Below are 27,476 nucleotides of genomic sequence, written 5' to 3' on the forward strand. Positions count from 1 at the left end.
CACTTTTCGTTGTCACCGCTTCCGTTACTTGCCGCATACCAAGCGCGCAACCGCAGTCAGCGCCCGCGCGGCGGCACCTCTCCGCCCCTCCCCCGACCATCCCTCGATCTCACCGCCCTAACGAACGCGAAGCACGGTCGTGAGAGCGGAGGAGGAGTGGTGCACCGAAACAAAGCCGTGCTGAGTGAGCAAGCGAGCGGCGCATCGTGTGCAAGCGACGGAGGAGGAGGGACAATACGCGAAGAGCGTCATCGACAGAAGTGCATGAACGACTCCGGCGATTCCTCTGTGTGTGTGGGTGTGTGCACGGCGTGTGCGTGAAGGCGGGAGCCTGTCATGCAGCCAAAAGTAAGAAGGGACACACAGCAGTGCACCGGGTGCGCCTTCCGCTTCCCTCAAACAACCACTTGGCCACTCGCCTGCCGACTCGAATCCTGCGAAGGACGGTGCCAAAATGCCATCATCCAAGGGCCCCACCCCGCCCCTTCTTCAAATATTCTCCCGTGAGCGAGGTGTCTCTCTTACCACGCTTATGTCCTGTCAAGTTCGATGGGCGTCGAGAGGGACGCACAGCTGGTGAACGACCACAACGCGGGAACTAAATGGCCATGCGCATCACTACGACGCAAGCGAAAGGACGCAGAGCAGCGATGTGGACGGATACATGGGCAGCGATACCCACCCACCCCCGACCGATCCACCGACTGACCCACCGATCATGTCGCGCGTATGGCGTGGCCAACGTTGTGGACCTAAAGCGTCTGTGTATCTGTGCACGTGTGGGCTCTTCTGCATGTCGAGTCGAGGCTGCAGAACACGCAGGTGCTGAGGCCGTGAGACCGGCACTACTCTCTGCAGAACACAGCCACGTGTACCCACGCCGCACCTCTTAATGCCAGCATACATGCCTGCCACTCACTCGTCAGTGCCTTGACCGCTCTCCTTCCCTTGCATGTGTCTTCTGTCTTCACCACCCCTCCCTCGATGATGCCCGGGCGCCTAACCGTCGTGTCACAGGGCCCGGCACCCCGATCTTCGGTGTCGACGGAGAGGCCTGGGCTGGGGCGGTGCCGAAGAGACGTGCGGGCATGACGACGTCCGTACCAACCCACTACACAACGTGTCGGCGGTTCAACAAGTATGCGCATGCGCCCGCTCCTGCCCAGGGGCGTGCGGGCTCAGAAGATGGCGGAATGCGCCCTGCTGCCACAGGCCCATCGCAACATCTCACCCGCCGCGGCACATGCAGGCTAGCCATCCAGGCACGCCCACTCCACACACACCCCACTCCCTCCTGGTCAGCAGAGCACGGGCAATGGGCGCGAAAAGGCGGGAAGAGATGCATGCGGATCGGCCGCACAGCGCATGCGTGCGACACATGCGGCATTGCATCGCCTTCATCCGACCGTGCGAGCTGATGAGGCGCCGGCGCCGGAAGCGTGGCGAGAACATCCCCGAATGGCCGCGTCGAGTCCTCCAGGCTCCAGTGGGGAGAGCCTCCAAGTCATATTCTAGGATGCCGCAGCTTGCGGCGGCTCAGGGCGGAGCATGGCACACAGGCCGTGTGCAGGGTCTTCGAGAGCCCGGACCTGAGGCTGGCCAGCATCCCCCCTGAGCTCATCCGGCATGTCAGCTTGGCCATCCCCTACCACCCGCGCGACAGACATCACCGCTTCCGCCCTCGACGGCCCAGGAGTGCGCCGCATGGCGACAGACGTCGGCGGCGGTGGGCGGTGGGTGTGCATGCGCACAGTCATTGGCTTATTCCGTGGTAGAACACACACACACTGCGTGAGCCACAGAAAAATCGTGCATGGCTCTGCCACGCGACCGCCCCTGCGCGGCCCGGTGTCACAGCCAACCCGGCCGCGTGGTGCGAAGCAGCCGTAGGCACGCACGTGTTACGGCACAATGCGCCGATAGCGGCGGGAATACATCGCTCTGACCTCCCCCCCTCCCCTCCTACGTCGGAGGCGGATGACCCTGCCGTCACCACCAGTAGTGGTACGGCATTGGCAGGGATGAGGAGGGAGCGGAGGGGCCACTTGGCTTTCCCACGCACACAGGGAGAGTGTGTATGTATGCGTGTGTGCGCCGGATGCCACGACACTAGGGTGCGCCTCCTCTTCCCCTGTCATGAGAGATGGCGGGTCCCCTTCACAGACGAAATCGTGAGGGAGAGAGATGGAGAGACGATGGTCCCGCTCCCGCCCCACCCCATCACCCTCACCACCCCTCGCACCCTCTGCGAGAATTGCTGCAGGGGGCTCGATAACGGTCCCCCACCGGTGCAGGTGCTCACATCGAGGCGTCCTTCTTGGCATGCGCACCGGAGGTGATGGCAGAGCGGAAGCGGCTTCGACAATGAGAGATGAGGCTGCAGCGGGGAAGAGGGGGGAGCGGCACGAGCAGAGCCAATGCGGCCATCGTCTCTCGCGACAGACCGTACCTCCTCTCCACCACCCACCACCCACCACCCTCGCTCCAGCCGTTGCTCTCCAGCTGCTGAGAATCACCACCGCCATCGTAGTAGCGCTAAGGTGGCACGCGTCTGTGTGTACGTGTGGCTCTGGTGCAGGGCGGTGTCACGGCTGGTCCACTGTCTTTCCCCATCGTCACTCCCTCCTCTCCCGTTTTCCCGTTCCTTTCGTATTCCCGTCCTCCGTGCGTGCGTTTTCTGCGTCGCTCTCGCGCCACCCGGCGTGCCATCCTCTCACCTCCACGCATGTGTCTGCCTACGTGCGCTGACGAGGAGCACAGGCGAAATCGCAGAGACGCCAGCCACCCGCAGCACATCACGAAGCCCCCCCCCCCACCCACCCAGTTGTGCACACGAGCACATGTACACCCACCCCGTACAGGTGCGCAGGAACTCTCGCGTATTCAAGCCGCCTTATACACCTTGTCGGTACCCAGACAGCAGGGACAACGCGCATAGAAGGCCGCTGCAGGGCATCATAGACTCATCACCTCTACCATCAACGAGGGGGGCGGCTGCCTTCAGGCCCCTCCCTCTCGCCTCCGCCGACTGACTCTGTTTAGGACACACTGCTTCCCATCCCCCGGTATGGAGAGTAACGCCTCATCGCACCAACGGCGCCCCTTCTACGCAGGTGTGGCAGATCCCTTCATCGCGCCCTCCCCGTCCTCGCCACGCCGCTCGGCCAGCGGCGCTGCCGGCGTGCCCACCGCAGCCACAGTGACGACAGTGATTCACATGAACGGCACTGAGGACGACGAGAAGACGAAGGTACAAGAATCGGTGGTTGATGCCCCTGGCACCGACATGGCATGCACGGCTACCGAGGCCACTGCGGCGGAAGCGCTCGATCCGAGGCGAGGCGCAGAAGCGGCGACGGTGGGCGACGGCGGTCACGCGACGCTCTGGGCAGATCGAGTGGAAACGGTGACGGCCTACCAGCTGGCCTCGGCGGCCCTTCGACGTCTGCCCACACGCACCGCCCCTGTCGACAAGGACGTTTGGAGAAGGCAGCGGACGGATGAGGTGACGACGTCAAGAGTGGAAGCGAGCGCCACTCACGCAGGCGTGAGCGCACCGCCGCCGCCGTCACCTTCAGCAGCCCGGCGTGGTACCATCTTCGCCGACGCCGATCAACCAACAACGTGCACTACCAACACCTCTCCGCTAACCCCAAGTGCGGAGAAAGTGCGCGCGGCCGTCTTCACAGCCTTGTCGCCGTCTTCGACCCGCTTCCAAGTACCGCCGCTACAGGCAGCACGCGTACATGCTGTCCAACCGTCCCCCCACACGTCATCACATAAAGGCGACGAGAGCGCCGTGCTCACCACCTCCGAAGGTCAGAGCCCCAACAGCGCCAACGTATACCGTCATGCGGACCGCCAAGGCAGTAGCGATGCCGCTGAGGGCGCGAACGCCCGTGATGACGAGGACGACGAGGACGGCGTTGCTGCACGGGTGCTCTTCTCGCTGCATCGAAAAGATGACATGATCAGGCAGCTCACGCACGCCGTTGAGGCGCTGCAAGACGAAAATGCTCTGCTGCGCAGCCTTCGTGCAGCCGCTCCGCAGGCGGATGCCGTCCCGCCGCCACAAGCGACCGGATTGACACTCTCTCCAGATAGGAAGACATCCTCCCCGTCGTGGCCTGCGACGCCGGTGCGTTGGTGGAAGACGACGCACAAGACCGCGCGGTCTGATGGCGATCGACCGCCGCACGAAAGCCTGCAAAGTCTCGAGGGGAGTGGCCGTGCCAACGTGAAGGAGAAGCCCCTGCCCACGCCCCCATCCCTCTCAGCTGCCCATGCTGCTGTGAGCACTATCGCAGCTCTGCAGCGCACGCTCGCTGACAAGGAGGCGGAGCAGGAAGCGCTTCGATCACACGTCGTCACCCGCGGCAACGAGAACGACACTCGAGACGCCACTGCGCCTGCGGAAGCGCCGCCTGTGGAGTACAGCGCTGGTGATTCCGTAATATCTGGCGCTCGAGGCGCGCCGTCAGCGTCGCCGTCCGCGGCGGAGGCAGTTGCAGAGGCTCGCATCGCTCAGCTGGAGTGGCAGCTGCAGAACGTTCAGCAAGAGAAGCGGGAGGACATGCACACGCTGCGTGACCACATCGATCACCTCACACGTGAACTGCACCGAAAGAGTCGCGACATGGAGCGGCAACAGCGGCATCACAAGCTCGAGCTAGCAGCCCTTCAGCAGGAGGTGACGGCCTTGGCCGACCAGCTTGAAGAGCAGATCCGTGTGTCCACGAACCCAACAGCAGCACCTCCGAAGCGAGAGCCGGAGGCGGAACAGGTGATGGAGCTGCAACGTGAGCTGGCGCAGGCGAAGGCGCGGGAGGCGCTGCTGCTGACCGAGCGTGCCGCTACGCAGCGGCGCTGGCTGCAAGAGCTGGAGGAGCAGAAGAGTTTACTCGACGAAGCGCGTGCGGACGCTGCGCGAGAAGAGGTGCAAAATGAGTCCCGTGTGCAGCAAGAGCGCCAGCTGGCTCAGAAGGCAACCCAACAGCAACAGCAGCTCGAGGAGCAGGTGCGTCAGTACAAGGAAGCCCTCGCACAAGCGAAGCGAGAGCTGTTAGAGCTGCGTGCAGTACATCAGCGAACGGAGGAGACCGTGTCAGAGCAGAGGCGGCAGCTCCAGCTCATCAGCCACGACATCGCCGCAGCGGCGCTGGAACGGGCTCATGATGAGCAGCGAGCTGCGCGCGCGGAAGAGCAGGCTAGGCTGCTCCACCAGCACCTGCGTCAAGCAGAGGCCACCGTCACATCCCAAGAGGCTGAGCTGGAATCGCTCCGGCAAGCTCACCAGGACGAGGTGGCCGCGGCTGTCGCGCTGCAAGAGGAAGAGCACGCCGCCCTGCTCAAGCACGTGAAAGGCTGCATGAAGGGCAGTGAGGCCGTGGAGAGCGCGTTGCTGGCGGCCGAGAGCAGCAGACGTGAGATGGCCTCTCGACTGACGCGTGCGCTGGAAGAGCGAGATGAGTGCCATCGACTTCTCCGTGAGGCATCCGTGCAGGCACAGGCGCAGCTGTTGGAACAGCAGCAGCTCCTCAGCGAAGGGAACGATTTGATGCACCAACGGCTGCAAGAGGCCCAGACGGATCTTCGGGAGCGCACAGAGGCCCTGGAGACGACGCAGCGTGAGCTACAGGCCGTCCAGCAACGGATGCTGGCCCTCAAAGACGAGCTCACGCGCTCCCAGGCAGCGCAACATCAGCTTGGCGAAGAGCTGCACGCAGCACAGGCGAGGCACGAGGCGCAGACTGCACAGCTCGTGCATGCGAAGGAGGGCTTGAAGGATGCGTTGCATGCACAGCTGGCCACGATGGGCAAACTTCGTCGAACGGAGAAGCGGCTACACTCGCAACAGGCGGCGGCGCAGCGGGCGATGGAGCGACGACAAGAGGAGCAGCGAGCACTCCAGGGCATTGTGGACCTTCTATGGTCGCCGGGGGTGTCCCTGTCGTCGACGTGCCCGCGGGCTTTGGGGGTGCGGCCGCACGAGTCCAGCCGCGTATTGAGCCTGCCGCCACCGCAGGTAGTGCGGAGTGCAGCGACACTGGCGCCCGGTGACATGCCGGCCGTGCCGCGCAGGGCCCTCGCGATGCTGGAGCGGAGCGCCAACACCAATACGAGGAGATCTTACCAGATCCAGAAACGGCAATCGGTGAGCATGACTGGTGCTTCAGCTGCAGGAGCTGCTGGTGTCCGTGCGGATGCCGAAAACGGAGATGTCGATGTAACCGTGCACCCGTCGCGGTCGGCGTCGTCCGTGTCCTCCGCCGCAGCGTCCGTGGTGATGTCCGCTGTCAGCTGGGACGACGTGCCGGCGGCCTCACTCAGCGATGGCGGCACGGCACTCGAAGAACGCCATCGCCCCGCGGCAGAGGCTTTGGCGGAAGGCGATGTGTCGGCGAATTCGGGTGCTGCCGCATCCGCGGGGGGGTTCCGTCATTCTCGCCTCGACGCCGACATACCTGCGCTCGAGGGGCGCCTGCAGTGCTTTGCCATCGCCCACCAAGGAGGCGGGCGAACAGCGGCTACTGAGGCGGACCTCTCTCTCCTGCGCCCTCTCCGTGCCATTCGGGATGCCGTCGAGCAGGTATACGCCGCCTACACCGCCGCGCAGCACGAGCTGGGCACCAAGCGGATTGCGGTGCGGACGCTGGTGAAGGAGAGGAAGGCGCAGCAGGTTCAGCTGGAGGAACTGCGCGCTACGCTTCAAGAGCAGCGGCACAAGGCTGAGCGGCTGCGGCGCGACGCGGTCCAGGCCATGCGGGCGGCGTCGCAAGCGGAGCTCGAGAAGGTGTGTCATGCATGGCAGGCGAAGTGCGAGGCGGGCATGGCTATGCAGCTACAAGCCTCTGAGGAACAACATCGCCGCGCGGTAGCGGAGCTCTTGAAGACGTGTGCGGAGCACGTGCAAGCGGAGCTTATCGCCTTCGTGCAGCTTCTGCCCACCACTCTGCGTGCTGGGTTGGCGAGAGCCGCGGCGGCGTCGGCAGAGCGCACACGCGACGAAGTGGGGCGAGAAGTGCATCATCAGTACTGGCGCCCCCCGGGCACCACGAGCGCACCCCACCACCTCGTCTCTGATCATGACCATGGTACGCAGGTGCGTCATACAAGCACCGCCGCCGCGGCTGCTGATGACGTGTCGCTTCTCTCGTTGGGACTTGAGGTGCAGCCCGAAGTGCAGGCAGAGTGCGACGCGATCATCCGCGACGTTCTCCACATGGCGGGTGGATGGGCCGACTTGACGAGTACCGTGCTCGTCGCCAGCAGCACCGCCGCCGCGGACTGTCCGTCAGGGAGCCGTGCCGCTGCCCCTGCTGTCGAACCGGCTCAGAGAACCGTGGTGAACGCCGAAGCTGCTCTCTGGTCTGCCGAGGAGATGGCGGAGCTCAAGGAAGTGATCCAGGCGCACATAACTCGCTCACTGTCGGCGCTGACGACAGCGGCATCATCTTCCTCGTTAGCAGGCGTGACCACCAGCGCATCGAGAAGCGAAGCAAGTGAAGAGCGGCAGGGCGTGGATGATCACGCGCAAGACGCACCGGCCACCGTCGGTGGTGCGAGTGGCGGCACCAGATCCACGAATGCCAAGGGAGCGGCCTCCGGCGAACAGTCGAAGGCCGCTCTACCACGCTGGATGCGTTCCCTTCGCACATCCACTCGTCCAGCCTCATCACCATCGCACTTCTCACCCGACAGGGAGCGCGAGAGCACGTCAACTCCGCCGAGAAACTCTGCCGTTGAAGACGCAGCCGCTGCTCGGGTGCCTCTGCACCACCACCAGCCTCGCCTGCTCGCCCTGCTTCTGGATGCGTGCGTCGCACATGTGCACGCGCGGCTGCTGGCGTGATACTGCATCGCCGACAGCGCACTCAGCCATACCCAGCCGCCGAATCCCCACCTCGTTGCCTGTGTGTACGTGTGTGCGCATGTCCCCCGGGCATGCGCGCAAAGGTGTGTCGCTTCAAGACTTCAACGCAAACATGCTCAGGCGGTACCGGTCGCCACGTTCCCCCGTCCCCGCCCCGCCCCCGTCCCATGCAAGTGATTTGTGCGTTGGTGATTAGTGCCGGGTTCGACGCGAGGTGGCGCGACACGCGCTGCCCCGCCTCCCTTCTCATATCCTCGCCTGCTCCTCCGTCATCTCCTCCCCCATTCATCCATATATCTATCTATCTATATCTCTCCCTTACGCTTCCCGATGCCAGGTGACGAGCCAATACCATAACGGTGTTCACCATCGCCTCCTGTGCGCTTGACCATCACACATGCAGGGGTCTCCATACGGCCACCAGTCGGCTACCGCTGACGCGGTCGATGTCCCCTACAGCGATGCGAGTGTAGCGACGGTGCTGTCGCTGTCGCCCTTCTCAGAGTTTTGCAAGTTGCGTGATAAGTGGGCCGCCAAGCCGCTCATCCGCGGCCGCTATGTCGGCATGTGCGGCGGCGACCCGGCGCAGCGGGAGCGGCGCGAAGACTTCGAGTGCATCACGCTCACTGTCTCTCCCTCGGCATCCTCCCATGCCTTTGGCGGTGGTACATGTCGGAGCGCCGTGTGGGGGCAGGTAGAGGCGTACAGCCGATCCGCAGCAGGCAAGACGATTGATCCGGCGCAGCAGCGGACGCCGCTGGCGCTGGAGAAGTCGATGCACTTTCTTGTCGAGCACTACCTGCGCGTGCCGCACACGCCCCTCGTCTACGCGGAGCCTTTCCGCGTCTGGGGCTACCTGTGGGACCGGTTTCGCGGCATCCGCACGACGTGGGGTCCTCAGCTGCCCCCGAGCAACGTTAGCCTTCAGGGCTACGTGGACAGCGAAACGGGTCGCACGCTCTCCGTGGAAGAGCTGCGCCGCGAGAGCTACCGTCGCGTGCGCTGGCTCGAGTTCACCGTCGCCGCACTGGCCGTGGGCGGGGCGTACCTCTGCTGCTCCCCCGAAGGCTGCCAGCGGTTCATGCAAGACAAAAAGCAGTTCCTCGAGTCCATGTCGCAGTGCTTCACCGACCTCACCGTCTTCTACCGGGCAGAGCAGCGGCACCGCAACGCCGAGCTCTTCTCTGTGCTGCTGCTGCTCTACGGCCTGCAGCAGGAGATGAAGGTCGAGGACCGCTCGTCGTTCTGTCGCTTCCACACGGTCATCGTGGACGGCGAGCCTCGCCTCTGTCCAGAGAACGCGTCGGAGAGCGTCAACCTCGCGCAGGTGTACCGAGAGCTGGAGAAGCAGCCGCACATGCTCGAGACGCAGCCGGTGCGGGTAGCCCTTGAGCTCATCCACTTCTGGGCGGCGCGGCGGTGGTTCCAGTTCTTCGAATTCTGCGGATCCGCCCCCATGACACCGCTGCAGCGCGCCGTCGTCTTTCAGTCCTTCACCTACGGTCGCTACCGCGCGGTGCTGGATCTCGTGTTGCCCAACTACTACGTCTATCCAAAATTGCGCGTGCGACATGCCATCCCGGTCGCTGAGTTGGCCGACCAGCTCCTGATGAACCACGACCATTGCCTCGAGTTCCTGAAGCGCATGGGGCTGGATGCTCAACTCGAGTGCAAGACTCCGCACCAGCTGCAACAACAAGCGGCAAGCTCCTTCTACCCCATCACGTCCCCGCCGTCCGGCCCCACGGCTGCCACCGTCGCAGGAGCTTCCGCGAGTGGTGGTGGTGGTGGTGAGGCTGGCTGGTACCTGAACCTGTGCCACGCGAACTCGGAGCCTCTCACCACGGCGGATGAGCTCGAGAAGCGGTGTGTCAACAAGCGGGCTCTCTTCTTCCCCACGCACCCCGCCTTCTTCGGGTTTCGCGTCTCGCACGCGGCGTACGAGCGCTTCCCAGACGCGAAGGGCTTTCCAGCCACCGGTACCGAAGGCGTCTGTGATGCGCTTGCGGTGGCAGGAAGCGGCTCGCCAGTCGGCCGCGGCGCCGTGCGATCCCCATCGGGTCTTCAGGGCCGCGTCGTACCGCGGTCGAAACCGGGGACGGTGCCGAGGAGGCGTTCGGGGTCGGGAAGCCGCGGCGACTCCGGGGACGGTGGTGATGAGGACTACTACGTCGATGAGTACTGCCACGATGGCAGTACCGAAGAAGAGCGCGAGAGGGATAACGGTAGCGGCGGGGATGACGACAGCGCCTACGAGAACAAGGGCGATGACTGCGACTCGCCACCGCAGCGGCAGTCAACGGTGTCTCCTCCCTCTGCGATGTCGCCCTCCTGGGACAAGGAAGCAGCTCTGCTCGGCCAGCTTGGGTGCCCCGTGAACCTGATGGAGGTGTTGGAGGCCTACTGCCCACCCTACAACAGCGAAGTCGCCGCGCTGCGGCTGTCGGACACCAGTGAGGAGCTGTTTGCGTCGCTGCCGGCGCACCGCGTGGAGATGCTGCTCCGCTGCCGCCATGCGCACCTGCGAGCCCGACACTGGCAAAGGGCATCGGCGCGTGACGATGACACTGTTGCGGGGGTGTCCGAGGAGGAGGTGCTGTACTGGGCAGAGAAGATGGAGAAGGAGTCCGTCTCCACGGCAAGCAGCCTCTTCAACGGCAGTGATGACGACGATGTGGACGACAACGAGGGTGAGGAGCATGACATCGATGCGGCAGCGGTGCATCGCACTTCAGTCGCGGACGTGTCGTCGTCATCGCAGGCCGACGCTGTCCCATCAGCAGTCATCAAAGCCCGGCAGCTGCTCACCGCTATTCGGGATAACCCACTCTACGCGGCAGTCGCAGCAGACCGCGCGGAGGCGGAGGCTCGGCGAGCAAAGCAAGAAGAGGTCGACGCGCGAAGAGAAGCAACCGCCACAGAGACAGCTCGAAGTGATCAACCGCAGCGGGCTCGGGCACTGACGGAGGCGGCTCCATGCGTTGTCGTCCCCCTACCCGACAACGACAACGATGACGCCGACCAGCGCTGCAAGCTGCAGAGCCCACGTGCTGCAGGGTCGCCAACGACGCTGCCGACCCGGCGCCCAGTGGACAGGACTAGAAACGACGCTGGTACGCCGGCGGCTACAGAAGGCAGTATAATGGGCCTCCCAGACGTGAGCACGGCGCATCAGAGGCGGCAACAAAGTTTGGACCAGGAAGACTTGGCCACGACGGTGGAGCCGCAGCGGCATCTGCAGCTACAGAAGCCACCGTCCCCATCATCTACGTTGTCGATGCCGAGGCCTCTCGTGCCCACGGCGGCCAGCGTGTTCACACCTGGCAAACGTGAACCGACCGGTGTTGCTGGCACCGACAGCACAACGCCAATCCCCACAGCGGGGCAGCGCGAGGGCAGCAGCAGCAACAGCAGCGGTAGCGGTGCACCAATGCTAGGCTACAGTCACCTGAAGCCGCTGAAGCAGACGCTGTCCGGTGACGGCGAGGATGACGAGAAGAGTGCTGGTGCTGACACAGAGCCAGGTCTTATGAGTGGCCGTGGCGGGTCCACCTCCGCGTCTGCTGCCGACGCCTCCGAGGCGACATCGGACAGCAGCACCCCCGAAGGCGACACATCGGCGCCGCCTTGCCCGCCTCTGTGGGGCGGACAGCGTCCTTTGCCGGTGCCACCGTCGAAGTCGACGTCCGACAGCTTCACGCCGCGGCCTCCACTAGAAACGCGGCCGGAATATTCCGCAGCCGGTGCAGCGTCACGCCGCACCGGCGGAGAGGCGGCACGAGGAGTCGCTACCGAGAACGAGAGCGGCGAGGATGTTGTTGGGAAGGAGCAGGCGCGCGTCAGCGACGAAGGTGTCTGGAAGTACCAAAAGGCCGAGGCGGCGGGGCGGCGCGGTGTGCTCGTGCAGCGACAGCCATCGGTGCCTATCCCTCCCGCCCACGTGGACGCCTTCGCTCGCGTGTGCGTTCCCCTTGTTGAGGAGTACCTGCAACTGTGGGTGCGACTGACCCATGAAGACGAGAAGACGCTGCGCACAGCAGCGCAGTGCGTGCTCGACATCCGTGAAGCAGAGGCAGAGGCGCAGACCACGCAGGGCGCTAACGGTGGCACCGAATGCGGCGATGAAGCTAGTTCTGCGGTACGCACTGGGCGAGGGCGCCTGGTGCAACGTTGGCACAGCAGCGCACTGAAAGGCGGAGGAGGAGCAACAGCGGCAGCGTCCACGTGGTGGCGGCAGCGGCGTCTGCAAATCACAGCCCGTGCGATGGCGCTCGTGGCTCGCCAGCTTCTCACCACGGCGGTGCTTCGGGGCAGCATGAGCGAGTACGGGCAGCTGATGTGGGACCTCTCCTTATCAGGGTGGGCGTCCTCAAAGGCGGCAGACCACGATTCGGCTTTTGGAAGCGGTCTCCGCGCGACGGACCTGGGCCGCAGAGGCGTGGCGAAGGCGTGCGCGGCGCAGCAGCACACTGCTGTCTATGACGACAGCGACGACGCGCGAGCGGCGCGCCTAAGCCGCGGTTGCTCTGCCGCCGTGCTCTCTGCAAGCGACGTTGACGCGATTCTCGCCGCCGCGCAGACACAACCCAACGAGACTTTGGCAAGCAGTGCGGAAGGCGCAGTAACCGCATGGCCCTCGGCTGCGAGTGCTGCCTCGACGCGCTCTGCGGTGCCCTTCACGCTCACGCAGCGAAAGGCAGGTTTAGGCTACGCGAAGGACACATGTGAGGCCGCCTTGGGCGAAGCCGTGAGCACCGTCTTCAGCTGCGCCGTTGGAGCAGAGACGCTGCCCGCCCGCGACTCACTCGCAGCTTTGCTCTCCAGTGCCGTCGACGTCTCACTCGACTCCGCCGACGCCTGCAGTCGCTCCCGTCGCGCCTGCACAGCGGCAGCGCTGCAGCTCACCAGCATCTACATCTGGGTGAGCACTGAGAGCTACTGGGACCGCGAGTTCCGTGCCACGCCTGCAGCCGTAGCCGGCACCGGCGCGGCGGACGCGGTGGCGTTCGCCCGCCTGTTCCAAAATGAAAGGGAGCGGTGGCTCGTGTCTGTGATGCTGCCGGCAACCGCATGCACGGCAATGGAGGTCTTCAGTGATATGGATAACACAAGCGGCGATGATGAGCAAGCATCGCGGAGGCAGTCTAACGCAGGCCGACGGGGCGGGAAGCGTCGTCGCAGCAGCGTGCAGCACAGCCATGTCGGCGACAACACGCGCAGTGTCCTATGGCTGAGCGAAGTGGATGCTGGCCCGCACAGCGCGTCTGCGCCCCCTCCAGCCCCGCTTGTGGCGCGGCTGTTTCAACGCGATCATTTCGCAGACGTGCGGATGGTGCGCTCCGTCGTGCTGTCCCCCGGGCACAGCGTTGGCGCTGCGGCCCATGGGAGCAGCACTCTGCCGCTCATGACACGCATCGCCCTCTACGGCTGCGACACGTACACGCTGCCGCGCTTGCGTGTGCGGCGCGATGGCGGCGTGCGGCTTGCGCAGCAACACAGCGGCTTCTCGACGGATGACGGCCACGCAAAGGTTGAGCACGTGAAGGCCTCACCAGACTCCACGCGAGCACTGGCGATGTCCCATGCCCACTACACGGCCCTCCTCGCCGTCGACGTCGCAGAACCGGGGTACATGGCGAAGGCGCGGCGTGCGTTGGCAGCGGTCGCCGCAAGTCACGTCGGGTACACGACGGCTGCATCTGCGCGTGGCGCGGCGGCGGCGATGGAGTGGAACGGCCGCTGGGAGGGGGTGCCAGAGACGAACTGCGTGGAGGGCATTGTGTTGTGCCTCCTGAGCTCCCCCGCCCAGCTGACGGACACTGCCTCCGTCGTTGCAGAGCTCGAGGGCATGTTCTCGGACCTTTGGCATCACCGACACGGCACAGGCGAGCGGCGCAAGACTAATACCGTCGCCGCAGCTTCCGCGCCGGCTGTCGTGGGCGTGGAAATCGTCTACGGGGACGCAGAGGGAGCGAAGGCAGCCATGAAGAAGGCCATGCAGACGCTCCTGTCCACTTACGCGCAGCAGGCGATGGCTGTGCTAGCCAACGACAGCTGATACACGCACCTAATCCAGAGCCCATTTGGTCTTTCGAAGAAGCACAGCATCGATGGTGTGAGGTGTGAGGTGCTGAGTTGCAAGCGCAGTCTCCTGGGCGGTGGAAGACAAGTCGCAGAGGCGGGTGGGTGGGCGAGGCAGACACAAGCTGCGCCACCCTCTCCGGTAGGGGGTGCTCACCCCACCGCATCTTCTTCGGCGCGGACACCTGTGTGATGTGCTGGGGGGAGGGGGAGGGGGCTCCCCTGGAGAACTAGTGGCGTTGCGCGACCCGCCTCATCCGCATCACAGTTGGACGATGACATGCATCCCCGCTTGCTCGCGTGCTCTCTACTTACTTCCATACTATTTCTCCACGACTCCTGGCGCTATCTATACATATACATACACGTACGCATGAGCTCACAGGCATGCAGCAGCCTTTCGCGCCCTCCTGCCCTCCCTCTGTGTAACGTTATGGTCTACGTGCGGCTCATCACCCCGGCGCTAGCGCAGCTGCTCGATGCAGCGGCCAGCGCGCCCGAAATAGTGCAGGCCCGGCGTGAATTTATCGAGGAACGCCTGCGCGCTCTTGTGCACACGCAGTCTTCATCCCGGCTGGAGGATGCCTTGTGGATCTACCTCGTCTCTACGCAGCAGCTGGTTTCGAGAACTGCGCACAACTCCCAAGCGTCGACGTTCCCCAGCAGCTCCAGCTGTCCGCTGCCGCCGTCGCTCTTGTTGCCCGAGTCCCTGGCATGTATCAGTGACGCCGTGCGCTGGTACTGTGGCGAGTTGTCGATCCTTGTTACTCGCCCGCCAGCTGATGAGTGCGAGACAGCGCCACAGACGACGCCGCAGCCGTTGCGGGATGCGCAACAACAGAAGCAGCCAAAATCAAAGCCGGTCATCCACATCAAGCAAGAGCCTCGTGCCTTGCCGGCAGAGCAACCGGGAGCACGGATCGATGAGCTTCTTCGACAGCGCCAGCAGCCAGCCCCGTCACCAGCGCCGTCGCCGCCGGCTCAGCGCCCCAAGCAGGCAACTGGGCCCCTTGCTACTGTACTGCTGGCCCTCGATGCATTAGCCCAGCTCAAGCGTATTCCCGCGCTCCTTCAGCCTCGCACCATCGCCCTCCTTGTCCGCGATTTTGTCTCTCTCTGGAGCCTCGTCTACCTCTGCAAGCAGCTGAAGCGCCACCAGCAGCGCAAGGAGCGTCTCCTGACGGGCGCGGTGATCTCAGCAATCGGGGCGATGGATGTGAAACGTGGTCTCGGCGGGGACTGGAGGCGTCGCGACAACACTCACGTCGGGCACAGCCCTGACGCGCACCATACCGACGACGAGCCCATCGCGGTGTGCTTCCACGATTACGATCTGCTGCTGCCATGGGACCTCGTCCAGCGTATATTGGCGTCGCCGGCTGTCTCCATGGCAGCCATCGCAGCGCAGTGTCGAGCCGTGGAGGAGGCCAGGGCCGGTGCACTGTCTTCCGCATCTGCGAGAAGGGCCGCCACCTCCCACGCCTTCGCGCTCATCCTCAACCCTGCAGTAACGGCCATGGACGACAACCCAGACCGTCTACGCAAGAACGCACGCATCGACGCCATTGACAAGGCTGCCAGCAAGTACTACTACGCCCTGCTGTCCGCTCGTGCGCATGGGCAGACAAGTGTGGACATCCGCGGCGCACCGTCCGGAGCCTCCTCTGCGTCCGCCGCGGCCCACCAAGAGGCATTGCGCAGCTCCTTGACGGCAGTGGACATTGGCGAATACGGCGTGCTCGACCCGTCGAGGATTCGTGCGCCAGCCTACCTTGCAGTCGTGGATGGGTCACTCTCTGGTGGCGTCGGCGGTGGGTCGTCGAGAGCGGCGTCGGCAAGTCCGGAGACGGCCGCCAAGTCGCATGCGCTATTTCTGCGCGACGCCTCGATTGGCTTCGACATCCAGGTGATGGCCCTCACCGGCGCCGGTGTTGGGTACTACCTCGGCTACCTGCGCGGGCTGTCGCCGGAGTGGTGCACGCTGTACGCTGTGGTCGGCCTTGTGACGATGATGCTGGTGGACGCTGGCCTGCTTATAATTCGGATAGGACGGCAGGATCAGGCGGTGCTCAAGGCCCGCGCACGAATTCGCCAGCAGCGGGAAAAACTGAACAAGGAAGGCGAGAAGCTCGTACAGTCCATGCAGGCCGCTGCAGGTCTGTCAGCGGCCGACGGTGCTGAGCTGACTGCCGCCCCCCTGCAGACGGAGACGGACCCGCACACCAAGAAGATCCAGTAGCGCTGGGACTGAGGTGTCTGGTGAATGGCAAGCACAGGAGGTCAGAGCGATGTATGCCCGCCGCGCAGGGGCGGTCGTGTGGCAACATACCCGCCATGCGGTGCGGGGCAGCGCCATGGACGCGTTCGAAGCTCATGCAGAGTCTGAGCGGCGCTGCGCCTTTTCTTCAGTGTTTCTCTTGTCTATTGCTCGCTTCCCCGTGGCGGTGGCGGCGCAGGTGTGCGGTGGTCTGCTGGCGTGGCCCGTAGTACTGTTCTACGCTGTGCGAGGAGGCTCGCTGCGTGTCTCCGGGGAAGGAGGAGAGTTCAGGCGGGGGGCGGTTCAAAGTAAGCCCGTCGAGCGGCAACGCGGGAGAGCGCACAAGTAGGGGCACGGAACAACGGTGCTGCGGACAGATGCACGCAACTCGAATCGGATGACCCCTCTTCGAGACACGGACGCCCGTCCAGGTGCGGAACTGAGGATGGCAATGTGTGCCTGCACGTGCCTCGTGTGTGCAGCTCCAACACGTGAGGCTCACCCTCGCGGCCACCTCTCCTACCATGGCAAGACGCAGGGGAACCTACACCAATGCTCCCCCCCCCCCCCCACACTCCCTCCCTCCATCTCTGATCGCCGCATCCTTTGCTCACACGCACGAGCGCGCGCAGCAGAGTCCATAGTCGCAGTCACTGGAGCCCGCATGCATCCACGCGGATGGCATGGGAGGCAAACTTTGACGGTCCTATCCCCACCGGTATCCACGCTCAGCGTCCTTAGTTGTGAAGAAAACTCGCGCGGCCATCGTCGCGATACACGTTTATTTCCCACTTGGAGTGGCTGTAGACATCTGCCGCCGCCACTGCTGTTGCCGCCTCGTGCTTCTCTCCGCTCCACTCCACCTCCTCCTCCTCCCCCCGCCCGCTTCACCTTCTGTAAAGACAGAAAGATCACCAGTTCGGGTGGCGTGGCTTCGTCGCGGCTCGGCTTACTCGCTCCCAAGACGCGCACGCGCATCCGAGACACGCACGCGGCAGCCAGCGCCCGCTCTTGCATTTCCCTTTTCGTTTGTCTGTTTTTTTGGTTGCTTTGCTCCTGTTTTCCCTCCTCATCGACGGTCGCGGTTTTCACGGCTCGCCAGCGATCTCTGGGTGCCCCTCCCCACCCCCCACCACCACCTCTCCCCCCTCTCCCCCATCCGTGTCCGCATCACCACCGGCGTCCCCGTACGACTACTGCCTGCTTGCGCCACCTCGTTGTGCAGTGGTGCGCGTGTGCGAAATCCGTGAAGGGTGCGCTCCCCGCGCTGTCCCTCTCCCTCTCTCTTCTCCTCCTCCTCGGCGGTGTGTAGGCGCTGTGCGTGCACTGCGAGGTGGTGTTGGGAGGCGAGGGTGCACCTCTCGGCTGCTGCCGCTGCTGCTTTGAATGCAGTCCGACCGCTTCCCTGCTTGCTTACGTCATCCAAAAGTGTGCCCGCCTCCCCGAGATGCCGACCGTGTCCATTGTAGGCATCGATGCCGCCTGGGAGCCCTCGTGCTGCCCATCCGTGATCCCCGATGCGGCAGGCGCCGCCACGCGAGACAGCACCGGCCTTCTCGCGGTGCCGGAGGTAGATATGGAAACGGGCATCGTTATCCTAGACCTCAGCCGCCGCAGTGGCGACGAGAACGCATCGCGCGGTCCTCATGTCTATGGCGCCGCTCGTAATGCCTCCGACAAGCCGCCGATTTGGGCTCGCAACAGTGGCGTGTGGGCACGCCTGCAGGCTGCCGGGTTCCCGTGCCTCATCGCTGTCCTGGCACAGCCGCTCGTGAGAGCCGCCGCTGCCGCACCACCACTGCCGCCGGCGCCGAGGACAGAGGATGAAGGAAGCGACGACAGGGGGTGCGCGGACAGCGCTGGCCTCGGTGCAGATGCGGGGGCGGGTGTGGCGACCGTGCCGGCACACAAGCTACCGCTACCGTGGGCGACCACCTCTCTCCTTACGCTCCCCTCACCTTCGAGTGCATCCAACCAGGCGGCGAAGCCGCTGCTCGTTTATGTGCCCACCACCGCACCCGCTGCGGCTGCCGGCTACAGCGGTGCGGCAGGCGGGGTCGGCGCTACTGACTCAGAAACACCGGCGGTTGCTGCATCGCCTCCCCTCTCGCGCAGCGTGGTGGGCAAGCTGGGCAAGCTACCGAGCCCTGACCTGTCCCCGGCAACAGCAGCCACGACCACGCCTGCAGATCTGTCTCTCTCCGTCGCGTCTTCGACACCGCTCCGTCGCTCGTCGCAACCGCGCGCACTCCTGCCTCTGTACTTCAGCTCGGCCCCCGTGGCGCCGCTTCACCACCTCCTTGCCTCAGCTGCCGTGTGCGTGGACAGCCACGGAATACCGTCGGCTTCCTCTGCTGCGGCCGCACATGACGAGGAGGATGCCCAGCCCTCACTCAGAGGCGCTGGTACCACGTGTGAAGCAGCTAAAAGGGAGCGCGTGCGAGAAGTCGATACGTTGCAGCAGCCGCCACCTCCCTCGACGAGCGCCTGTACAGACGTGAGCACCGGTGCGGTTGGTGTTGCTCGAGTCATCTGTCGCGCAGTGTGGCCAATCCCCCCGTGGCCGGGGAATCCACTGCCGGTGTTCGCTCCGGAGGCGGTCCCGCTGCTATCCTACTCGGTGAGCACTGCTGGCGGGCACCGTGGCGTTTCGGTAGACGAATCCGCAGCGCCTCGAGTGGCAGAAACGGCAGCAGCGGATGACGACGATGTGGAAGCGGCGGTGTCTGATCTGCTGGAGCACCTCGGTGAGTGGAACAGCTCCCTTGTGGCCGGCATGTTCTTGAGTGCGAAGGTGCTGGCGGCAAGCACGCCCACGACACAAGCGGCTCCACCGCCCTTGCCGCAGCAGCAACCGGAAGCGACAGCGACGAGGACGAGAGAGGGCGAGGCAGAGGCGGAAGCAGTGGCTCTGGAGAAAGAAGGTGACAGTGTCACCGTGGCCTCGGCATGCCCGACGTCAATGCCAGAGCTGCTAGCGCTCCTCTTTCACTACTGGCATCAGCGGTTGGCGGACCCGCCGGCGCGCCTGTCTGCAGCGGAGCCTCCTGGAAGGCATCAGCAGCACCACGAGGCACGCGCATCTCTGAAAGCCGTTGCGGGCACCACCGCCACCGCCTCCACTGCCACCGCATTTGCCGCCCAGGAGAGCGTTGGCGTGGTGCCGCAGCCCCCATCGCCTCCCACGCAGACGCCGACACTCATCAGCCGCGCCTTTTTTCAGGATCCTCGAGGCCACGAGCACGCGACAGAAGCGCCCTGGCACAACTCCGCCAAACAAACGCCGGCGCAGGCAACGCCGCTGTCCTCGCCCTCCCCGCTGCCCCCTGCCGCCCCGCACCACTACACGGCCGCATTCCTTGTGGAGCAGCTGCTGATGTCGATCGAGTTTTCCATCGCGTACTTGGTGAGTCGCAAGCGGGACGCTGAGGCAACGGCGGCGGTGGCTGGCAGTCAGGCAGACAGAGATGCTCTCCGTGACGCATTCAATGAAGACGATGCTCGAGCGCCGCCTTTGACCCCGTTGCGGGTGCAGCAGCGGCTCCGGTGCTACCGACTTCCGCTGGTCTCCTCGCACACGCCGTTTGAAGCGGTGTGGGGGCTGTACCTCGCGCAGCGAGTGCGCATGTTCAGTGCCTCCGAGACCTTAGCATCCGCAGCCAAGGTCCGTGTTGGCACACACACGCCGCCTGCCGCGCGCTTACAGTCGTCGACGCCCTCGAAGCCGTCGCTGGAGCGTGCCGAAGCAGCGCTTGCCGATCGAGAGGAAGAGGCGCAGCGGCAAGACGCATGTGGCCTGAGTTGCACAGCAATGGACGTGTGGACACTGTGGCAGCGGGCAGCAGGAACGACGTCGAAACGGTCACCAGCAGCGCCAACAGCCTTGGCGCCCATAGTCAAGGAAGCGGCAGTGGATGCCATACCTCTATCACCACCGCTAAAGCTCACGGCGCCACCGCGGCCCGCGAATGCGCTGATGGGGGCAAGAAACCCCACAATATCGACGCCGCCACTGTCCTCATCAGGCCGCCAGCTCGTTCTGCCGCCTGTTCGCTCCTCAACACCACAGCCGCTACCCAGTCGTTTGCCCACGCACATCAACTTCACGGTGCAGACAGTCTCGAAGCCGTGCAAGAGCTCCCACAGTGCCCCTGACGTGTCCGCCATAGCAGCAGCAGCAGCAGCAGCCCATGAAAAGTCACTGCCGTCCCCACACACAGTGTTAGCTGCACAAGCGGCTCAACTACAGCAAGGACGTGAGCCGGTGCCGATGTCCTCGGCAACGTCGGTGGCGACAGCGACCGCGGGACTTCTTCAGGTACTTCCGAGCTTCCTCTCCTCTCGCGGCCCAGTGCCGGATGTGGCTTCTCCGCCGTCGCTGCAATCCTCGACTTCGGTACGCAATGTGCCCTCCGCGCAATGGCTCCACAAGCGGGCCAGAGCATCCACAGCAGCGACTGCTGACTTGCGTGCCGCAGCGCAGCCTGCTCAGAGAAGGGGCAACGCCGACGCTTGGCTGCAAGAGCGGCGAGAGACACATGGCGTCAGCGAGGCGGCAGCCGCCGTGGGGTACGCACCAGCCTCTCAGCAGCCGGCACCAGGTACGATGCGTGGTGGCCGCGTCGATTCATGGGAGAGCATTGGCGGTAGCAGCCTCGACAGCGCGGACGGGCTGAGAGACAAGAGGGACGACGGCGTGGCGCGTGCTGCAGGGCAGTGGGCCGCCAGCACCACCGTGATCGGCAGTATACATGGTGCCTCCACTCCTTTGGTTGCTGCTGGACTGCAGGCGCACGCGCAGCCGCGACGCGCCACCCTGCCAGCCACCTGGACCGTCGAGCTACCCAAAAGTGTTCGTCCCGCTGCACCGGCTGCGGAGAGCGGCAGGCGAAAAACACATCGTACCGGCGAGGTCGGTGGCGACAGCGACGATGGCGGCCGGCACACCGCATGCGCCACCAGGGCAACGCCGTTGGAGGGGTGGCAGGAGACGCCATCGCCCAATGAGGCGCACTGGATCGATTATCGCGGTTGTGTGGATGCGGCAACGACGGTGCCGCAGTCGTCTCGCTGCCGGCGGCCGCGCGGAGGGCTGTACTCTGCCGCCTCCTTCGTAGCAGTCCTCTCTGCGGCGGTGACACAGGTGCTGTCCCAGCAGCAGGATCCATCGCAACAACATCAGCAGCAGCAGCTCCACGGCTTCCCCGCAGCCCCTCCCTCCTTCGCGCCCTCGGGCTCCGCCCCTTTCTCCTCCACGGCAGCGGCGGTGGCGGCACAGCGGCTGGAGCAGATCCACCGTGGCCGACTGTTGCCCTCCCTCGCCACGCTCGACAGCCTCAACTTGCTACCGCAGTACGTGCCTGTCTGGTGCTACACGTACGACCCCATCACGGACCAGCGGGCAAGGAGGCGGCGCGGCGACGATGGTGGCGGCAGCAGCGGTCACATGCACAATCGAAGCTACCTACAGCGCTACGCCCCATCGTCCAGCGGGGCGGTGACCGGTTCGCGTGGCGGCAGCGGCGGCGGCGGCGGCGCAGGCGGTGGCATCCATGAACTGGGTCGCGCTGGCAGGGCAGGCTTGACCGCCACCTGCAAGTATGTTGCTGAGACGGCACGAACAGTGCTCGATGCGGTGAAGTCGTCTGTCCCGAACAAGGTGCAAGGCGCGAGGGGCATCAATGGGGATAGCACCCAACCCGTGAGAGGCGGCACCGGCGACGAAGCGAGAGCCGATTTTCCCGCCACACCGGCGACAGCGGGTGCACCCACGGAGACCCCTGTCATGTCTTCCGTTGCCGTCTCTGCGCTACGCACGTCCTTGGATGCGCCTCTCTCTGTGATGGCTGGCGTTCACACCCCCGCGTACGGCAGCGGCAACGCGACTCGCGATGCGACGAAGGATCCAAGTCTGTACTACGCCGTGTGTGGGCTGTACATCACGGAACAGGACATCATCATACGCGCCATTCCAACGGTGGAGGTCGAGCGCCAGCGTGAGAAGGCGAGGCAGAAGCGGCGGCAACAGAAAGGTGTATCCTCGGCGCCAACGCGGGGATCCGGCCGGGCAAAATACAGCGGCGGAGGTAGAAGCTGCCTCGGCCGCGGCGGCGCACCTTCAGTTGGCAACGAAGCCGAGCGCCCGAAGTACGCTGACGAGAACAACAGCGGCGACGAGGGCAACAACGGCGACGACAGCGACGATGAGGAAGTGGTGGAGCTGCTGATCTTGCCACGCGTCAGCCTTGTGTCTGTCACGCCGTGTGCGGTGGACCGCAGCGCCGGCGGCGTCTTCGCCGTCAAGCACGCTCGCAAGCTGTACGACCATCTGGAGCGAGACCGCAACTTTGTTCCTTTGTCCTCAGCGGCCGCCACCTCAGGTTCGACCTCGGCCGTACCCGCCTCTGGCGGCAGTGGTAGCGGCGGCGGTCGCGAAAGTGGCGAAGGCGCAGCGGGAAGCAGCGTACCGTCCGCCCCAACGGGGTATCGAGTATCGGTGACGGGCACGACGACCTCCAGCACGGGCATCAATGCGCGACACCACCTCCCGCGCGCATCAGCGCGCTCAGGCCAGCCAGGGCAGACATCCTTCATGACGTCGTCGACTGTGGTGGTACTCAAACTGCAATCCAAAGGGATGCAGACGGTATGGCTGGAGTTTGCAGACGAGACGGCGTTGAATGAGGTCCATCAGCTACTGTCCACCCCACTGCCACCTTCAGCCCAACCACGTGGGATGGCAGCCTGTCAAGCAGGGCCGTGGTGCGCGCCACCGCACCCGCAGCAGCTGCCGTGCTATGGCAACCGATTTCTGTCCAGCGCCCGCCGCCTTTGGTGCATGGTGCCTCTGGTCCTGCTTGCCACGAACGTGCTGCCGCAGGGAGCCGCCACCTCGCCGTTCATGCAGGCACTCCTGAAGAACGTCACCGTGGCGGCGGTGATGCTTAACACGCAGGCAACGGCGCCGTGCATGGCAGCGGCGACAACCAGGTCGCCATCACCTCTGTCGATGGAAGCCTCCACGTTCTCTCTGCTTTCGCCTCTGCCCCCGCCCCTGCGCGGGCCCCCCATAATGCTGGCCGACACGTGGTGGCTCTACGACCCCGCTCGAGAATTCGCGCGTCAAAGCCTGTCAGAGGAGCACTGGTCCATGACGTCGGCGAACGCGGAGTACGCCCTCTGCCCGACCTACCCGTCCACTTTCGTCGTCCCCGCCGCCGTCGCACGCGCGATGGAAAACAACGAGGTGGACGGACGACACCGCATGTCGCGCCGCGTCGAAGCGGTCGCCTTCTACTACGCGCCAACCGGTGGCGTGCTCGTCCGCAGTGCGCAACCGACGCTGGCGACGCTGGTGGCCGATGTGCCGACCGGGCAGGCGTTGGAGTGGACATCGCGCATGACGGGTGGCCGGCTTGGTAGAGCAGCGCCGGCCGCGTCGCCAGCGTCACAGACACAGCCGTCGCCACTGGTGGCGCCGCTGCGGGACGTCCTTCGCCTTACACTGAACGCCTTCGCCGCGGCGGCTGGCGTGGCGGCTCAGCAGATCGTCGTGATGGACCTCCGCTCTGCCAGGGCGGCGTTCGCGAATGTGGGGAAGGGGGGCGGCACCATGGAGCTTCTTCTGTACCCCTTCGGCGGTGTGGAGTACGCTGGGCTGCCAAACATCCACAGCGTGCAGAAGGCGTGGCGTAGGCTGAGAGCGTCCCTCACACACGACGCGCCGTACCAGCTCCGGGGAGACGAGAGCGGCTGCCTCGAGACGCAGTACGTGAAACACGCAGGAGAGCCGCCGTACGCGGCGGTGGTTGCTGCTGCTGAGCTCTCTGCAACGGCGAAGCGGCCCGCGTCAGGGCTCGGCGTTGCCTTGCCACTGTTGGCGTCGCTGCTGCCACGCCTGCAGGGGTGCAGCCCGGGTACTCCGCAGTCAGCGAGGGACTTTAGTAGTGGTGCGAACGCAGAAGCGGCTAACAAGCTCAGTGCTGGTGAGTCCGGCGACAGCGATGGTAACGGCGAGAGCGGAGGACCAAGAGACGGCGCGGCAGCGGAAGACTGTGCTGCGAACACAACGGCCACAACATCAGCGCCATCTCGGCCTCCCTTCTCGCTTGGGGGTGTGCGATGGAGTGCCATCTTCTCCGCCATGGCCCCTGTCGGCGGCGCGTCCGTCACTGCCATGATGCCGGCAGCACAGCACGAGTGGCTCGCCTACATTGCCATGCTGCTCAACACCGCCGTCGTTGTAGCGCGGCGTGTCTGCGGCGTGCCGACGGACCCGCTGTACGTGCCCGCCCTGCAGCACAACGGCCCTTTGGCAAACTGCTTCTCGTACATTGTAGGCCACGCCTTCACGCAGTTTCGGCTACCAAAGGCTACGACGCCGGCGTCTGCGGCGCCACGCTCGGGGTCGAGGCGCGGCTTGTGGACGTCCGTCACAGCGGCAGCGACGGCTGTTCGCAGTGTCAGGGCGCCGCTCGCATCGTACGAGCACAGCGCACACGCGACACTCGCGCATGTGGTGTTTCTCAACTGCTCCGATGGGTGGGACCGCACCCCGCAGATTAGCGTCCTCGCACAGCTGCTGCTGGACCCCTACTATCGCACAGTAGAGGGACTCTGCATCTTGCTGGAGCGCGAGGTGCTTTGCTTTGGACATCCGACGCAGCTACGTTCAACGGCGGTGCGCGGCAGTGTCGACGACTACTGGGACCAACTCCTCCGCGACGACCGAGACGCTGCCGTAGCCGCGAAAAGGATGAACGCGCGGGTCCCCGCGGCAGCAGCGGCGGCGGCTGCACAAACACACGCGACGTCAGCGACCGCGGAGGGCCAGCGACTCTTCCACGCGGCGAACACGCAGGCAATGGAGGCGCCTCCGCGCAAAACCGCTACGGCAGCCTCTCAGTCGTCGACCGTCCTTGCCGCTCACGCATTGGCAGCCGGCGAAGCGGGGACTACTGTGGAGAGTGAGCCTAGGAGCGACAGCGAGGGGGGTCAAGCTAGCTGCGACGTCGAGCCGCTGACGGCCGCTGCTGCCGCCACCGCCCGGGATGACGATGACGACGACGTTGAAAGTGACACCACCTCGGCGCTGCTCTTCGATGAGGGGTCCGTGGAAGCGCACGAGGCCGCCGCGGCTGACGGACTGAGAGAGCGGGCCTTGCATCGATGGCTGCAGAAGGCCCGTGCGGCACTGGGCGGCGGCGGTAGAGCAGGCGAAGTCTCAGTGGCGGAGGATGCACGGCAGAGCCATGGTGCATCTGCAGCGACTAAGGATGCGCCTTCAGTGTGCGTGTCGTCGATGTCCTCGAAGCCTCCTGAAGCACGACTGTGGTCTAGTAGCGAGGCGGCACCCATTCTTACCCAGCTGCTCGACGCCATACGTCAGCTTGTCGTGCTCTATCCGGCGTGCTTCGAGTACACACCGCAGTTTGTGTGCCTCCTGCTCGACCTCCTCCACAGCGGGCTGATCAGCACCTTCAGTGTGAACTGCGAGCAGCAGGTGGAGGCGCAGCGCGTGGCAGAGGGCACCTTGTCGCTGAGTCAGTGGTGTGCTCTCCTGCTGTCCACGACGACGGCGACGTCATCGACAGTGTACGCCACAACCCCTATCACGGTCCAACTGTCACCCCTCAGGAGCACACTCGAGACGCGCTCGGATGGCGGTGGCGGTGGCGGCGGCGGCGGCGGTGACGCCAACACTGTGCTCTTGCTGAGCAGATCGTCGAATCCCCGTGCCTCGGCGACGCCTGACTCCCTGCGCCAGCAGCTCCCAAGGTCGACGGCAGCAGCGGTATCGTCACTCCACGCAGACCCAACCAGTGAGGCGGGTGGCGCTGAGGCAAGCGTGGGTGCAACCATCTCGGTGGACGCATCGTTCCATCGCCTGGATTCGGCCTTCCTGATGGGCGACGCAGGTCTGGAGCAGGAGGAGTCGGGGGAGAACGCTGTGGATAGCTGTCGCCGCAGTTGCAGCGACGCCGTAGAGAGGCAAGCCGTCGCCGTCCACCCTCGAAGTGGAAGTGGAGAGGGTGCGTCAGGCTGCCCTGCAGCCGGTAAGCAGCCGCGGCAGAGGACTGCCGCCGCACAGTCCTCGCCCAGCACCCGCGCCCCTGCCTTGCCGCCGCTCGGCCAAGAAGGAAAGACGGTGGGGGAGGAGACGCCGACGACGGGGGGTCGCTCGTATACACCGCAGCTGCAGGCGCCGCCACCGGCGCGTCCTGATGCGTCTCTCCACCTCTACGACTTTGACTGCACCACACAATGGGGTGTCCCCGTCACATCAGCGGCGCCACCGCTGCCGCGCTCGGGACACACCCTTCCCTCGCCCTTCTCGATGTCCTTCTCCGCCACTTCATCGCAGGCGTACACCGCACGCCACCAGGACGAGGCCTCGCTCTCAGCGAGTGGGCGGCAGACACAGCACCCACAGCAGCAAGCAGGCGGTGATGCGAGTGGCGCCACGGCGGCGGATGAGTTCTCTCGCCGTCTGCTGCCCATCTCGTACGATGCGCTCTACACCTCTGGTTACCTCAACCCGAACTTCTCCCTGCGCTACAACAGGGTCGATGTCGGCCCACTCGTGGACTTCATCCTCCCATCCCAGCTTACACTGTGGCGAGCCGCGTACACACGTCACTCGTTTTGGGGCGCGCGGCAAGCGCAGCTGCAACACGCCACCGGACAGTATCAACAAGAGCAGCACCGTGTGCGAGGAGCGGGCGGTGGCATTGGACACAGCGGCAACGGCGGCGCTTTGGGCGTGGGTGGTGCACACATCGGGGCAGAGGCGCACGGGAGTGGGTTGTGGAGCGCTGGTGCTTCCTCTACGGGGGCAGCGGCGTGGACGGGTCCCACCGCTAGCGCCGCACCAGAAGACGCGCGATGGCAGTCTCGCAACAGCACCCCGCACGTCCCCTCATTCGCCAGCGCCTCCGTCACGTCACGCGCTGGCGGCGGCGGCAGCACGGTCTTCTTCACGGGCGAAGAGGACGGTGAGAGTCGCTCGCAAGGTCGACCGGCGCACTTCACAGACGCGGCCGCCGCCGGCACTGCGACCCCCTCGACACCCGGCATCTACCAGTTCCACATCGGCTCCGACAGCGAGGCGGAGACGGACGACTGCCACTAGCGTCGGCGACACGAAGCTGGAAAAGGAAGGGCAGTGAGGCGAGACTCGAGGACTCGCGCGTGCGGGAGGGTGCCTGTGCTCCTCCTGTCGGTGCTCCTGAATACTTTCGCCTTCTCCCTTTGTACTTGCCGACC

General features: G+C 65.0%; 4 protein-coding genes across 4 annotated transcripts; all 4 read left to right on the forward strand.

The window, feature by feature from the left end:
- Positions 1-3,217: 3,217 nt before the first annotated feature.
- On the forward strand, positions 3,218-7,852 carry LMXM_12_0290 (hypothetical protein, unknown function; the record flags this gene model as incomplete). The annotated part of the gene is made up of 1 exon (XM_003873084.1): positions 3,218-7,852. The coding sequence occupies one exon, from the start codon at positions 3,218-3,220 to the stop codon at positions 7,850-7,852; it is 4,635 nt and encodes a 1,544-aa protein (XP_003873133.1).
- A 418-nt stretch (positions 7,853-8,270) lies between these two features.
- LMXM_12_0300 (conserved hypothetical protein) lies at positions 8,271-13,931 on the forward strand (the record flags this gene model as incomplete). Its single annotated transcript, XM_003873085.1, has 1 exon — positions 8,271-13,931. The coding sequence occupies one exon, from the start codon at positions 8,271-8,273 to the stop codon at positions 13,929-13,931; it is 5,661 nt and encodes a 1,886-aa protein (XP_003873134.1).
- A 303-nt stretch (positions 13,932-14,234) lies between these two features.
- Positions 14,235-16,193, forward strand: LMXM_12_0310 (conserved hypothetical protein; the record flags this gene model as incomplete). Its single annotated transcript, XM_003873086.1, has 1 exon — positions 14,235-16,193. The coding sequence occupies one exon, from the start codon at positions 14,235-14,237 to the stop codon at positions 16,191-16,193; it is 1,959 nt and encodes a 652-aa protein (XP_003873135.1).
- Positions 16,194-17,658: 1,465 nt separating this feature from the next.
- On the forward strand, positions 17,659-27,342 carry LMXM_12_0320 (conserved hypothetical protein; the record flags this gene model as incomplete). Its single annotated transcript, XM_003873087.1, has 1 exon — positions 17,659-27,342. The coding sequence occupies one exon, from the start codon at positions 17,659-17,661 to the stop codon at positions 27,340-27,342; it is 9,684 nt and encodes a 3,227-aa protein (XP_003873136.1).
- Positions 27,343-27,476: the final 134 nt, after the last annotated feature.

Source organism: Leishmania mexicana, chromosome 12 (assembly GCF_000234665.1).
Source record: "Leishmania mexicana MHOM/GT/2001/U1103 complete genome, chromosome 12".
Taxonomy (NCBI): domain Eukaryota; phylum Euglenozoa; class Kinetoplastea; order Trypanosomatida; family Trypanosomatidae; genus Leishmania; species Leishmania mexicana.